This window comes from Salvelinus sp. IW2-2015, linkage group LG11, assembly GCF_002910315.2.
Source record: "Salvelinus sp. IW2-2015 linkage group LG11, ASM291031v2, whole genome shotgun sequence".
Lineage (NCBI taxonomy): Eukaryota > Metazoa > Chordata > Actinopteri > Salmoniformes > Salmonidae > Salvelinus > Salvelinus sp. IW2-2015.
Window position 1 is genome coordinate 4,531,758 of NC_036851.1, and position 15,374 is coordinate 4,547,131.

The 15,374-nt window shown below is 44.6% G+C and overlaps 1 protein-coding gene across 1 annotated transcript in view; it reads right to left on the reverse strand.

Annotated features, from left to right (window-relative positions):
- The window catches only part of gli1 (GLI family zinc finger 1), a 144,004-nt gene that overhangs the window by 18,598 nt on the left and 110,032 nt on the right, over positions 1-15,374 (reverse strand). Inside the window, exon 13 of the mRNA XM_070445503.1 lies at positions 4,997-5,257. Coding sequence (XP_070301604.1) covers positions 4,997-5,257 — 261 coding nt within the window. The remainder of the gene's footprint in view (positions 1-4,996; positions 5,258-15,374) is intronic.

Sequence of the window (15,374 nt, forward strand, 5' to 3'; positions counted from 1 at the left end):
ACTGTGGGGGGTGCTCCCGGATCCGGGTTTGGGAGGAATTAGAGGTTAAACGTGTTGGAATACAAAATTAGCTATCAACCCTTGATGGGCAATCAGCAGAACAATAAAATCTTTAAGCATGTGAGAAGTCTCGAGGGTGCGCTAAATGACAGCAACGCTGACAGTTTAATAAATTCCTCCTTTTGAACTCATTTAACACCTGGTTTACTTCTCAATAGGTGGTCCTGGTAAATCATGACATAGCACAAGTGGGAGGGCTGCTCCTCTATTGTTCCTCAAGCAAGGGGGGAGGCCGAAGACATCAGATTCCTATCAGACCAACTCCTTGAAGTTTGCAGTTGTCTAAAAAAACACTAAAAATAAAATAATCACTGGAAGACATCTTTAAGAATGTAACTGTAATCCGATTACACATTTTGAAAAAGTAATCCGAGCTGATTACAGTTCATATTTGTAATTGGTTCCATAGTCCCTGTTACATGAAATCCATTATTACCCAACCCTGTCCCCCAATGCTATGATTTGATTGGTAAAATATGCTTCTATTCTGATTTCAGATTGTAATAGTGGAGAAGTACCCTCTAAGTTTTTTTTAGCTTGTTGGGAAAATGGTCAAAGTAGCTGATTTGTGTCAAAAGTCACAATGTTAACTCATCGTCTCATGCTTAGATTGTGCTCCCCAAGTGCAAAAATTGGAAATTTCTTAAAGTTCTATGAAAGTTAATTCAACAGTGGGAAGTTAGCTTAATGAATGTAGTGGATGCGGTTACTAAAACAGCTGTACCTCCTGATTGGTAGAAGTTATATCTGTTCTTATTTCAGATGTAAATAACAGATGTCATACGCTCTAAGTTGTTGTCAAAAGTGCTCTTTCCTGATCCTTTGTCTGCGCTTAAGGACTTCCCTCTTCAATTCAAACCACAGATTCTCAATGAGGTGTATAAGTCCAGAGACTAATATTGCCATTGCAAAATGTTGATTTTGTGGTCAATTAACKATTTCTTAGTGGACTTTGATGTGTGCTTGGGGTTATTGTCTTGCTGGAAGATCCACTTSCAGCCAAGTTTCAGCCTCCTAGCAAGAGGCAAGTATATTTTTGGCTAAAATGTCCATGTGTCCTCCAAAATATGACCCCGCCAAGCCGCACTGCTTCTTGACACACTGCTTGCTTAACCCGGAAGCTAGCAGTACCAATGTGTCGGAGGAAACACCGTACAGCTGGCGACCGAAGTCAGCGTGCATGRYCCRYYCCYSRACAAGGAGTCGCTKGAGKGKGATGGGACAGGGACATCCCAGCTGGCCAAACCCTCCCCTAACCCGGACAACGCTGGTCCAATTGTGCACCGCCTCATGGYTCTCCAGGTCGCAGCATGCTGCGACACAGTCAGGATTAAACCCGGAACTGTAGTGCCTTAGACCGCTYCGCCTCTTGGGAGGCCAAGGCAATCCTTTCTAATGCCGCTTTTTTGAAAGGTATCACGTAGTTGAACTGCATAAGTGTTGCTCTCCACTTTCTGGAGGACCGAGGTTTGAAATCAGTGGAATTACAGCATGATGGCTAAGGAGATGGAGAAAATTCTAGCGTTTGAATGCAAATATGCAGAGAGTGTTGAAAAGAGAACACACAGAAGAAGGCTGCTGTATAAAACACCTGTCTCCGGAATACATCTTCAAACTAAGGGCAACCATAGCATCCGTGGCAGAGAGGGAGAAGCGTCAGTCCATGTATATGGGTAAGATGGCTAGATTTTCAAATATTACACATTTCTAATTTGATCAGAAAGTCGTTTTCATTTCAAGTTAGTGTACTGTTAGCTGCTAGCTAGCTAACGTTAGCTGGCAGCTCGCTAGCTAACCTTACATGTATGATCTGTGTAGTTATATTATTCTTATCTCAAGGCCATTTGCATTGCTAGTTATAGCCTAATGTTAGCTTAACTCAGCAAAAAAAGAAACATCCCTTTTTCAGGACCCTGTCTTTCAAAGATAATTCATAAAAAATCACAGATCTTCATTGTAAAGGTTTAAAACTGTTTCCCATGCTTGTTCAATGAACCATAAACAATTAATGAACATGCACCTGTGGAACGTCGTTAAGACACTAACAGCTTACAGACGGTAGGCAATTAAGTCACAGTTATGAAAATTTAGGACACTAAAGTGCTTTTTCTACTGACTCTGAAAAAACACCAAAAGAAAGAAGCCCGGGTCCCCTGTCATCTGCGTGAACGTGCCTTAGGCATGCTGCAAGAGGCATGAGGATGTGGCCAGAGCAATAAATTGCAATGTCCGTACTGTGAGACGCCTAAGACAGTGCTACAGGGAGACAGGACGGAAGCTGATCGTCTCGCTGTGGCAGAACACGTGTAACAACACCTGCACAGGATCGATACATCCGAACATTACACCTGCGGGACAGGTACAGGATGTGCAACAACAGCCCGAGTTACACCAGGAACGCACAATCACTCCATCAGTGCTCAGACTGTCCACAATAGCTGAGAGAGGCTAGACTGAGGGCTTGTAGGCCTGTTGTAAGGTAGGTTCCTCACCAGACATCACTCCAACAACGTCACCTATGGGCACAAACCCACAGTCGCTGGACCAGACAGGACTGGAAAAAAGTGCTCTTCACTGACGAGTCGCGTTTTTGTCTCACAGGGTGATGGTCGGATTCGCGTTTATCGTCATAGGAATGAGCATTACACCGAGGCCTGTACTCTGGAACGGGATGATTTGGAGGTGGAGGGTCCGTCATGGTCTGGGGCGGTGTGTCACAGCATCATCGGACTGAGCTTGTTGTCATTGCCTGCAATCTCAACGCTGTGCGTTACAGGAAGACATCCTCCTCCCTCATGTGGTACCTTCCTGCAGCTCATCCTGACATGACCCTCTAGCATGACAATGCCACCAGCCATACTGCTTGTTCTGTGCGTGATTTCCTGCAAGACAGGAATGTCAGTGTTCTGCCATGGCCACGAAGAGCCCAGATCTCAATCCCATTGAGCACGTCTGGGACCTGTTGGATCGGAGGGTGGGGGCTAGGGCCATTCCCCCAGAAATGTCCAGGACTTGCAGGTGCCTTGGTGGAAGAGTGGGGTCACATCTCACAGCAAGAACTGGCAAATCTGGTGCAGTCCATGAGGAGGAGATGCACTGCACGTACTTAATGCAGCTGGTGGCCACACCAGATTCTGACTTAACTTTTGATTTTCGCCCCCCCCCTTTGTTCAGGGAAAATATTCAATTTCTGTAGTCACATGTCTGTGGAACTTGTTTCCAGTTTGTCTCCAGTTGTGAATCTTGTTATTTTCATACCAAATATTTACACACGTTAAGTTTGCTGAAAATAAACGCAGTTACAGTTGAGAGGACATTTCTTTTTTTGCTGAGTTAGGTAACATTGAACCTGGTGGTTAGCTACCTACAGATTCATGCAAGGTAAGTAACGTTATGAGTTGGGATTATGTTTCATTGTCTGACAAAAGACCGCACTATTGCAAGTAACGATTTCAGTAGAATGTTAATGATGTCACTGATACAACTGTTGATAGATGTAGCTGGTAAATAATTGGAGAATAAGTGACGAATTTACGAACGCTCAACACCCGTTGAATATGGCCGGTGTCAGTAAACGTTGGCAAAAAAGCATAATTATATTGTTGCCAGCAGCACAGTTGCATTCACCAACACTCTGGATAACATAAAAACAGCCTCACCAGCTCTGCTAGGGCGAGTAAAATGGTCAGTGAGCTGTTCTCTCACTTGTGTCTGGAAGTAGCTAGCAAGCTAGTCAAGGTTAGCCAGTTAACTTGGATGCTTGACTGCTGTAGTTAGGACAGAACGCTCAGATCAACCCTACTCCTCGGCCAGAGTGTCCAGTGTGCGCTCTGAATGCTACGAGAGCGAAACGCTCTGAATTTACGAATGGACAATCTGACAACGCTCTGGGTTTAGGAACACCCAGAGCGCACTCTGAGCACACTCTGGCACTCCAGATTAAATGTACGAACACACCCGTAGTGTAAACCAGGCTTTAGTCTTGAAACTTTGGTTGTTTAGTACACGGCCTCACATGTGAATCCTTAAAGATATGGGTGGGGCTAAGGCTTTAGAGGGTGTGAACGATGCTGAATGGGTCTAGAGAAAGAAGACCTGCCCAGTAGGTGTGCCAAAACATTCAGGAGCCATTTTCTCAAAATTGAGGTTACATGTTTATCAACTTCCAAAGCATAATTACTTTCCCATTGTTCCTCAACTGTAGTGTATCATATACCATTTTCTAGCTCTGTGTCTCTACTTTTATCCAATGTAAAAAAACACAAGTTCTAGCCAATGAGCTTCAGCCCCTCACCATTTGAGTGACAGCTAGCAACATGCACACACACCAGAGCGAGAGAGCAATGACATGTTGCACATATACAGTACCAGTCAAAAGCTTAGACACACCTACTCATTCAAGGGTGTTTCTTTATTTTGACTGTTATACATTTGTAGAATAATAGTGAAGACATCACAACTATGAAATAACACATATGGAATCATGTAGTAACCAAAAGTGTTAAACAAATCAAAATATATTTGAGATTCTTCAAAGTAGCCACCCTTTTGCGAAGAGTGTGCGAAGCTGTCATCAAGGCAAAGGGTGGCTACTTTGACGAATCAAAAATATWAAATATATTTTGATTTGTTTAACACTATAGTAAACTTAAATATAAAATATAAAAAACTAAACTATAAATAGTAAACATAGAGAAAAAAACCTTGAATGAGTAGGTGTGTCCAAACCTTTGACTGGTACTGTATCTGCACATATATCCCCCGGGAGACAAATTTTGGCTCATGAGTACTACTTTCAGAACTACTGGCTAAAAAGTATACAAAGGTACAAGAGAATCTCTTTTAAAAACATGAATTAAAACAGTTGTTTACAAAGTGGTCCTCCAAGGGTAAACAAATAACATGTAACGATTAAAAGAAGACAGTTACAAAACACAAATATTACCTCCTCCACCTCCTAACTGGGAGACCTCGCTCGAGCGCCGGCTAGAGAGGTAGGGGGACACCATGGAAGAACGGCGGCTCACTGTGTAGGCAGAGCTCAGGCTGCTGGTGCCACTCCCCCTCCGGTCACTGACAGGGGGGGGCATGCCAGAGGGTACGCCGCCCAGCTCGTGATTGGACAGTTCCATGACGCGGCGGTTGGAGAGGAGGGGCGAGGGACTACACATCCCTCCCATCATCTCTCCTGGACAACCTAGAGAAACAAGACAGGATGAGAATCATCAAGTTAAATGACTGGCACAGAAAATACTGCTACAATTTGAGAGTGAATGTCATTTTTTTTGCTTCAGTCGATATCATCTATGCACTGTAGTGCATATGTAAGGGGCTTAATACAGTAGTATTCCAGCCACTAGGGGGCACTCTGGTGAAGCCCATGGGAAATAAAGAAATACAGTTTAAGTGAATTGGGAAGAGTAAGAATCAAAAACTAAAGAAAGACTGTAAACGGCTGTTACCTGTGCTGACATGATTAAAAGTGAAGTAAACCGTACGTTTCGCATTGTAGTTTATATGATAAGCTCATTGGAAGGGTAACAAATTTGGAGGCACTGCTGAGATTTATTTTCATGTGAGCACCGGCCCATATTCCTCGAACGAACAACGAGTGAGAGACTGGGAGAGTAGCTAGCTAGCTAACGTTAGCAGGCTAACCACCTAACGGAGTGTAGCTGTCTTGCCATTGCCTGCATTGTCGTTGTTGCCACGTGAGTAGGACATATGAGTCGAGAGAGGGAAACGTTGTTGGATGAAATCAAACAGAGTTCATGGACTTTTTTCTGCAGACAATTTACGGCACTTGTGTGTACGTTGTGGAATAGGAGGTGTAGATGACTCTGAAGTAAAAGGAAAGAGCCATCGCGCTTTGCGGCGCAAATTGATGGAAGATTACTGTGAGAAGGAGGATTTAATGGAAACGTGAAGATGAAGGAATGTCTTGGCTGCTTCAACTGAAAGACGAAATCAAAGGAATATCGGACTCTGAGGATACTGTGAAAAGTCTGCCTACAAGTCCCAGCCAGTCGGCGCCAACAAGGCAAGTGGACAGCGAACCCAGCAGAGAGACGGGAGCTGCGGCAGAACGAAAAGAAGAGGGAGGGGCTCCTCAGCCCAGCAGAGAAGTGGTCTCAGCTCCAGAAAGGCACCCCCCACAGAGAGAGAATGGAGTGAGTATGTCCAGTTATAAAGACTTTAAAATTCATGGACAGATCGGAGATCAGAATCAAAAAGATAAGCTCAGCTTCAGCACCCTAGAACATCAGATTGAAAATCGACGGAGAAAAGGGTAGCATGCATTAGAAATCATAGAAGTAGTAATCAGAGCTGTGAGCCCAGGGCTTAAGATGAGGAGTTATCTGGAGGGAACTACACACTAAGGCAAATCTTGAGGACACATTATGCAGAGAAGGATGCTACTGAACTGTATCACAAGTTGACTGAAGCGACACAAGAGCTGCGAGAGTCTGCCTTGGACTTCCTAGTCCGAGTCTTTGACCTGACACAGAAAGTGTTATCAGCCTCAGCTCGTGCCCAATCAGAACTGAAATATGGCACAGTTAGTCAAGAGTCAATGCCTGCAGGCCATTGTTACAGGATTAACAAATGATAACGTCAGGGCAGAGATGAGAGTGCATCTCCAGAATATTAACACCCGTGATGAACTGTTGCTTGAGAAAATGCTAATTGCCCGGGGCAATGAAAGCGAACGCATGCAAAAGGCCAGGATTTCCCGTGAGTTCACACCCACACGAGGGAACGCAGTACAGAGTGAGGATAACGGGGATAGCGGAGAGGAATGTGCACAGGCAGAGCCCTCACAGACCAGTCCGAAAACAAAAGAAATATAATCCTCTCCTGAGTAAAATTGATGCGAGCAATGAAGCAATCAAAGAACTGACCTGTCAGGTTGCCTCATTAGTAAAGTCAGTGCAGAGCCAGGGTGACAGTTCAGTTAGGAATCGCTCCAACAGAAAACCAAGTCCAACCAACAGGGAGAAAAGAAAATGCAAAAGTTGTTATGAGACTGGTCAACAGACTTGCCATCGTTGCTACAAATGTGGCAGTGATAGCCATTGGGCAGTAGGATGTAGGATCAGGGGCAACACACATCCATCGGGAAACGCCTGGGGGTCACAACCATGGAACGGGGAGTGACCTCAGATACATCTAGTTCCATCCAGTGTTGCAGTGCAAAGGTAGAGAGAAACTCAGAGTTGAAGTTGTGTTCATTGTGTCATAAAGCTGCCTGCTGTTCTAAAGTGTGCCAACAGGATCATTGGAAACAGCACCAACCAACATGTAAGACTGCTCGCAAGACTGACCACAACTCCCCTTGTCCCATGACACAGGACATTGTAATATAGCACAGCTCATTGGTAAAAAAATTCAAGTGTGGTGTTATATGGAGGGTGTAAAGTCTCTAGCACTATGGGACACAGGGGCTCAGGTATCCWTCATAAGTGAGGAATGGAGAAAATGTAATTTGCCATGCACACAAATTAGACCACTGGCAGAAATCATGGGCAATACAGAGAAACTGGATCTGAGGGCAGCCAATGGCACTGAAATTCCCTTGCTGGGTTGGATGGACATTTGCTTCAGTTTGCTTGATTCCAAAGCTGAGGTCATTGCAGGAAAACAGTRGAGGGTTCCGATATTAGTCACAAATGAAAGCCTGGAGAAACCAATCATTGGGTTTAATGTAATTGAAGAAATAGTTSAAACAAAAAGTAACAAGGAGCCCTCAGAGCTGATGTATACAGTAAATATGCTAAGAAATGCACTTGAGCTAGGAAAGGCAAAGACTCTACTCAATCTGCTTCAGCACTCAGAATACACGGAGGAATMCTGGCTTACAGCAGYCAGACGTYACGTTGTCATTCCAGGTGGACAAACAAAATGGATTCATCCCTGTATCCCAAGAGTGGCTCCCTTCAATGATGAAATTGTGTTATTTGAACCGGACGTGAGAGTGATCTGGGGCCTGGACTTACAAAGCCAGGTCGTGAAAACATCAAAACGGCCATCTCGAAAAGTTGACATTGCAGTAGTGAATACTACCAAACATYACATTACCTTACCAAGACAAACAGTGATAGGGACATTACAGAGAGTAGTAGCGTGTCACCCGGTTCCTGTGCCCAGTGGAGAAAAGGTCACTGTAGCACAGGTTCAGGACAGATCCCCACCGGAGCCTGGCCCTGARAACGGTCAAATAGAGTGGTGGGARCCACCTGTAGAGGTRCKGCACTTGAGCCAAGAACAACAAGAATTAGTCAAACGGATGCTCAGAGAGGAATCAGCTGTTTTCGCAAAAGATGACATGGACATAGGGTGTATTGAAAATCTCAGAATGGAGATAACATTGACTGATAACATACCAGTGGCAAAGAGATACAACGGTGTGCCACGCCCCTTGTATGCTGAGGTGAAAAGCCACCTTCAGGGGCTCCTGAAAAAAAACTTCATCAGGAAGTCAACTTCCTCATACACATCACCTTTGGTCTGCGTACGGAAAAAGGATGGGAGTTTAAGACTTTGTGTTGATTACAGGGGATTGAACAAGAAGACTGTTCTGGACAGGCATCCCATACCCTGTATACAGGAAATACTTGATGGTTTGGGAGGAAACTCATGGTTTACAGTTTTAGATCAAGGACAGGCATACCACCAAGGCTTTGTGGGAGAGGTGTCCAGAAAATACACTGCCTTCAGCACCCCTTGGGCCTTATATGAATGGAATAGAATTCCCTTTGGCTTATCAAACAGCCCCTCTGCCTTCCAACGAAGCATGGAGGAAAGTTGAGAGGGGATAAGAGATAGAATCTGTATACCATATTTAGATGACCTTCTTATTTTTAGTCAGTCATTTGAACAACATGTGGAAGATGTCCGTCAGGTACTCAGGCAGCAAAAGAAACGGGGTATTAAACTCAGGGCTGATAAGTGTGACCTATTCAAGAATGAGGTCTGTTATTTAGGAAAAATTATTTCTGCTGTGGGTTACAGAATGGATGTTGAAGAAATTGTAGCAGTGCAAGAACTGGTAAACAGGCCARCAACAAACGTGAYAGAGCTGAGGAAACTACTGGGGTTTCTAGGGTACTATGTGGGTTATGTACAGAACCTTTCACAACATGCAWAATGTCTCTATGACTTARTAGCAGTGAAGTCGGAGACCCCAGCATCTGGGAAGCGAAGGACCAAGGTAGCTGTGCAGTCGGGACAGGCTCTGCCCWACCAGAAAGTTATARGGGAGGATGCTCACCAGAGAGCATTAGAACACTTGSTGAGTGTGTTGACTAATCCACCTGTGCTTGCTTACCCAGATTTCAAGGACCCTTTTATCCTGCATGTTAATGCCTCCGAAGAGGGATTGGGAGGGGTGTTATACCAACGACAAAGTGGCAAACTGAGAGTCATTGGATATGGCTCCCGCACCCTGACTCAAGCAGAGAGAAACTATCACCTTCYCTCAGGGAAACMGSAATTCTTGGCCCTCYAATGGYCAGTGACTGAGCGGTTCRGAGATGACCTATTTTATGCTCCCTCTGTGACAGTGTACAGTGATAATAACCCCTTGACATATGTACTAACTACAGCAAGACTGAATGCCACCGGTCATCGCTGGGTGGCGGAGCTGTCTGACTTTAAATCTCACACTGAAGTATCGTCCTGGAAAGGTAAAGACTTTCTGTCACGCTCTCCTTTGCATGCTGAACATTACACGGAAGAATGCACAGAGAAACACTCACTTGAAATGGTAAGCATACTCAATAATGTTCAGTAAACACAAGAGAATGATCTGTTGTTAACGGATGGAATAAGCCACGGTCCACTTTAAGTAAGCCAATTAGTGCAAGATGAATGCTTTCTCATGAGTGAGGGGTGTTATGGGAACAGTTTAACATAGACGTGTACTGACCCTGTCTCCACACGATTCCATGCTAACCAGGCTCTTCTAGTTTAAAGATTGCGCTGTATTTATATGGGATCTGAGAACTGAAAAGTTCAAAAGATATACAGCCATAGTAACGCACAGAAAATGTCAACAAGATTGCCATACTAATAGTCAACATTAACTACTTGCAAGAGTGGACAGGTTCATGGGTCTCACCAGTATTGCGATTTAGTACAAATGAAAACAGCATACATAAGACACACAAGTTGTGGTACCAAGTCAGTAATGAACACGTGATTTAAGCAAGTGTTTTCTTACACACTGAAATGGCCCATCTCGGGAATCAGAAAGAGTGTTGAACTTAGCACGAGAATTGCTTTTATTGGGCCGCGCATGCAACATGACATTGAAACACTTTATCACCAAAAAGTGTGTAAGTGTATCAAACAAAAGAAAACCCAGTGTAATAACTAGGGCCCACTGCCAACATGTACGAGCTACAGCTTCCCTTCGCAGGATGATTTCAATTGACTATGTGCATTTGAGAAAAGACAGGGGGCTACGAGTACATTTGAGTTATTTCGATAAAACTTTACAAAATTTGCACAAGCCTACCCCACCGAAAATAAGTCAGGGAAAACTGCATCAAAAAAGCTTTTGATGATTTTTTCCCAAAGTTTGGCTTTGTGTCAAAAATCCATCATGATGCAGGGAAAAGAGTTTTGAAATCAGTTATTCAGAGCCTTTGAGAACTGTAACGTAATAGCCTAGACAATCGCCAGTAGAAACATGGAGAAATCAACAGCAAAGGAAAAAGCCAACTACGATCGGAAGAAAATGAGTTCGGTTCTGGTCTCAGGGGWTCGTGTACTGGTGAGGAACATGTCAGAACGTGGGGGGCCGGGAAAGATAAGATCACACTGGGAGGACCAAATACATGTGGTGGTAACCAGGAAAGGTGATGACAGCCCTGTCTATGAGGTCAAACCGGAGAGGGGTACAGGCAGGGCCCGGGGTTCTGCATCGCAATATGCTCATGTCATGTAATTCCCTACCATTTGAGGAACCTGTTGAAACACCCAGTAGAGGTCTGTGGAGAAGGGATCCACCCCAGCAAAAGCAGCAAAATGGGAAGAGCGCTGAGTCTGAGAGCTCGGATGAGGATTCTTATCCAGTATTCATCAATAGGCCACGTAGGGATGAAGAGAGCAGACAGAGTAGCACACAACTATTATCAGATAATAGTGAGGAACGGGGCCAGACTGATAGAAACTTCACTGTGAAGGAGTGCCAGCCAGTCCTCAGAGAGAGCCCGGAGAGGACAGGGGTAAATAWGGAAAAGGCTGAGGGCTCAGAGACTCAATCATCTCATGATGAAGTGGACACTGATTCATTGGGGTCACCCATGACCTTGCCGTTCAGCCCGGCAGAGGAGGCCCAGAGACATTCTAACCTATAACACTTTAGGGCTGCCAAGCTCTTATCAGGATACCAACTAGAGATGTTCTGATGTGTATATATTTTCTCGTTTACCTTTAGTAATCACAGGAGGAGGAGAGATGCCAGACGTAAAAACGTTGTCATTCAGGTGACAAACCAAAATGGATTCATCGCCTGTATCGCCAAGAGTGCTCCCTTCAATGATGAAATTGTGTTATTTTGAACGGACGTGAGTGATCTGGGGCCTGACCTACAAAAGCCAGGTCGTGAAAAACGATCAAAAACGGCCATACTCGAAAAGTTGACATTGCAGTAGTGGATACGTACCAAACATAACATACTTACAAGACAAACAGTGATAGGGACATTCAGAGAGTAGTAGCGTGTCACCCGGTTCCTGTGCCAGTGGAAGAAAAGGTCACTGTAGCACAGGTTCATGGACAAGAATTTTCCCCCCACCGGAGCCTGGCCCTGACAACGGCAAATTAGAGTGTTTGGGGAACCCACCTGCTAGAGGTTTCCGCACTTGAGCCAAGAACAACAAGAATAGTCAAACGGAATGCTCAAGAAGGAATCAGCTGTTTTCGCCAAAGATGACATGGACATAGGTGTATTGAAAATCTCAGAATGGAATAAATTGACTGATAACATACCAAGTGCAAGAGATACAACGGCTGTGGCCACGCCCTTTGTATGCCTGAGGTGAAAGCCACCTTGCAGGGGCCCTGAAAAAAACTTCATCAGGAAGTCAACTTCCTCATTACACATCACCTTTGGTCTGCGTACGAAAAGGATGGAGGTTTAAGAACTTTGTGTGATTAGCAGGGGTTAACAAGAGACTGTCTGGACAGGCATCCCATACCCTGTATACAGGAAATACTTGCATGGTTTGCGAGAAAACGTCAATGGTTTACGTTTTAAGATCAAGAAAGTCATACCACCCAAGCTTTTGTGGAGGAGAGTCCAGAAAAATACACTGGCCTCAGCCACCCCTTGGGCCTTATATGAATGCGACCTAGAATTCCCTTTGGCTGATTCAAACAGCCCTCGCGCCTTCCAAAGAAGCATGAGGAAAGTTGAGAAGGGGATAAGAGATAGATTCTGTATACCATATTAGATGACCTTCTATTTTTAGTCAGTTTCATTGAAACAACATGTGGAAGATGTCCGGTCAGGACTCAGGCAGCAAAAATAACATGGTTTATTAAACCTCAGGGCTGATAAGGTACCTATTCAAGAAGGAGGTCTATTATTTAGGAAAAATTATTTCTGCTGTGGGTTACAGAATGGATGTTAAGAAATTGTAGGTACAGAGTGCAAGAACTGGTAAACAGGCCATCAACCAAACGTAAAGCTGAGAGGAAACTACTGGGGTTTCTAGGTACTTGTTGGGTTATGTACAGAACCTATCACAACATGCATAATGTCTCTATGACTTACTAGCAGTGAAGTCGGAGACCCAGCATTGGGAAGCGAAAGGACCAACGGGTAGCTTGTGGGCAGTCGGGACGGCTTCTCCAACCAGAAAGTATAATGGGAGGATGCTCACCAGAGAGCATTAGAAACACTTGCTGAGTGTGTTGACTAATCCACCCTGTGCTTGCTTACCCCAGATTTTCAAGGACCCTTTATCCTGCATGTTAAATGCCTCCGAAGAAGGGATTGGGGAGGGGTGTTATACCAACGACAAAGTGGCAAACTGAGATCATTGGGAATGGCTCCCGCACCCTGACTCAAGCAGAGGAGGAAACTATCCCTCCTCAGGGAACTGGAATTTCTTGGCCCTCGAATGCGGCAGTGACTGAGCGGTTCGAGATAGACCATATTTTATGCTCCTCTGTGACAGTGTACAGTGATAAATAACCTCATCTGACCTATGTACTAAACACAGCAAGACTGAATGCCACGCGTCATACGCTGGGGCGAGCTGTCTGACTTTAAATCTCACACTGAAGTATCGTCCTGGAAGGTAGAAGACTTTCTGTCACGCTCTCCTTTGCATGCTGAACATTACACGGAAGAATGCACATGAGAAACACTCACTTGAAAATGGTTAAAGCAATACTCAAAATGTTCAGACACAACAGAATGACTGGTGTAACGTGAACTCACCGGTCCCACTAAGGCCATCAAGTGCAAGATGAGCTGTCATGGTGGGGGGGAGAACGTTTAACAGACCGACTGACCTGTCTGCCCACGATATCCATGCAGGCCTCAGTTTAAAGGAATGCGGTGTTTATGGAGATCTTTGGACTGAAAAGTCAAAGAACTAAGCCTAAAACCAGCCAGAAATGTCAAACAGAGTCATACAAAAGTCAATAACATACTGCAAGAGTGGAAACAGGCCCATGTCTCACCAGATGGATTTAGTACAAAAGGAAAACAGCAAAAAGAACACAAGTTGTGGTACCAAGTCAGTATATGAACACTCGTGATTTAAGCAAGTGTCTTACACACTGAAATGGCCCATCTCGGAAAGAAAGAGTGTTGAAACTTAGCACGAGAATTGCTTTTATTGGCCGCGCATGCAACATGACATGAACACTTTATCACCAAAAATGTGTAAGTGTATCAAACAAAAGAAAACCCAGGTAATAACTAGGGCCCACTGCCAACATGTACGAGCTACAAGCTTCCCTTCCAGATGATTTCAATTGCAACTATGTGCATTTGAGAAAAGCACAGGGGCTACGAGTACATTTGTTATTTCGAAAACTTTACAAAATTTGCACAAGCCTACCCACCGAAAATAAGTTCGGGAAAACTGCATCAAAAAAGCTTTTGATGGATTTTTTCCCAAGTTTTGGCTTTGTGTCAAAAAATCATCATGATCAGGGAAAGAGTTTGAAAATCAGTTATTCAGGCCTTTGAGAACTTACGCTAATAGCCTATGACAATCGCCAGTCAGAAACATGGAGAAAATCAACACCAAGAAGGAAAAAGCCAACTAGATCCGGAAGAAAATGAGTTCGGTTCTGTTTCTCAGGGATCGTGTACTGGTGAGAACATGTCAGAACGTGGGGGGCCAGGGAAAGATTAAGATCACACTGGGAAGGACCAAATACATGTTGGTTGGTCACCAAGGAAAGGTGATGACAGCCCTGTCCTATTGAGGTCAAAAAACCGGAGAGGGGGTACAAGGCAGGGCCCGGGTTCTGGCAAATCGCAATATGCCTCATTGTCAATGTAAATTCCCCTACCCATTGAGGAACCTGTTGAAACCTAACCCATGTAGAGTCCATGTGGAGAAGGATCCAACCCCAGCATAAAGCAGCAAATGGAGAGCGCTGAGTCTGAGAGCTCGGATGAGGATTCTTATTCCAGTATTCCCATTCTAGGCCACGTAGGGATGAAGAGAGCAAGACAGAGTACAACCACAACCTATTAATCAGTATAAATAGTTGAGGAACGGGGGCCAGAGACTGATAGAAACTTCACTGTAGGAGTGCCAGCCAGTCCCTCCAGAGAAGAGCCCGGAGAGGACAGGGGTAAAATAGTGGAAAAGGCTTGAGGCTTCAGAGACTCTCAATCATCTCATGGATGAAGTGGACCACTGATTATTGGGTCACCCATGACCTTCCGTTCAGCCCGGCAGGGAGGCCGACAGAATTCTAACCATATAACCCTTTAGGGCGCCAGCTCTTATCAGGATACCCCAAACTAAAGATGGTCTTGAATGTGTTATATAATTTCTCGATTTACCGCTTTAGATCACAGTGGTGATAATGTTTTATGGCGTTTGCGTCGATATTTGCCTATAAAGGCCAGACCTGGTCATGTCTAGACAGTTATTATGGCTGTTTAGGCCGACGTTTTTTCTGTTTTCGTTCTCCATGACCAGTACTCGAGCATATCATCTGTTTGTTTTGAGGCCAGTGAAATGTTTGGGACAACATTCGTTTTTGCAGGGGGGTGTTTGTAAGAGGCTTAATACACTTGTATTCCAGCCACTAGGGGGTACTCTGGGTGG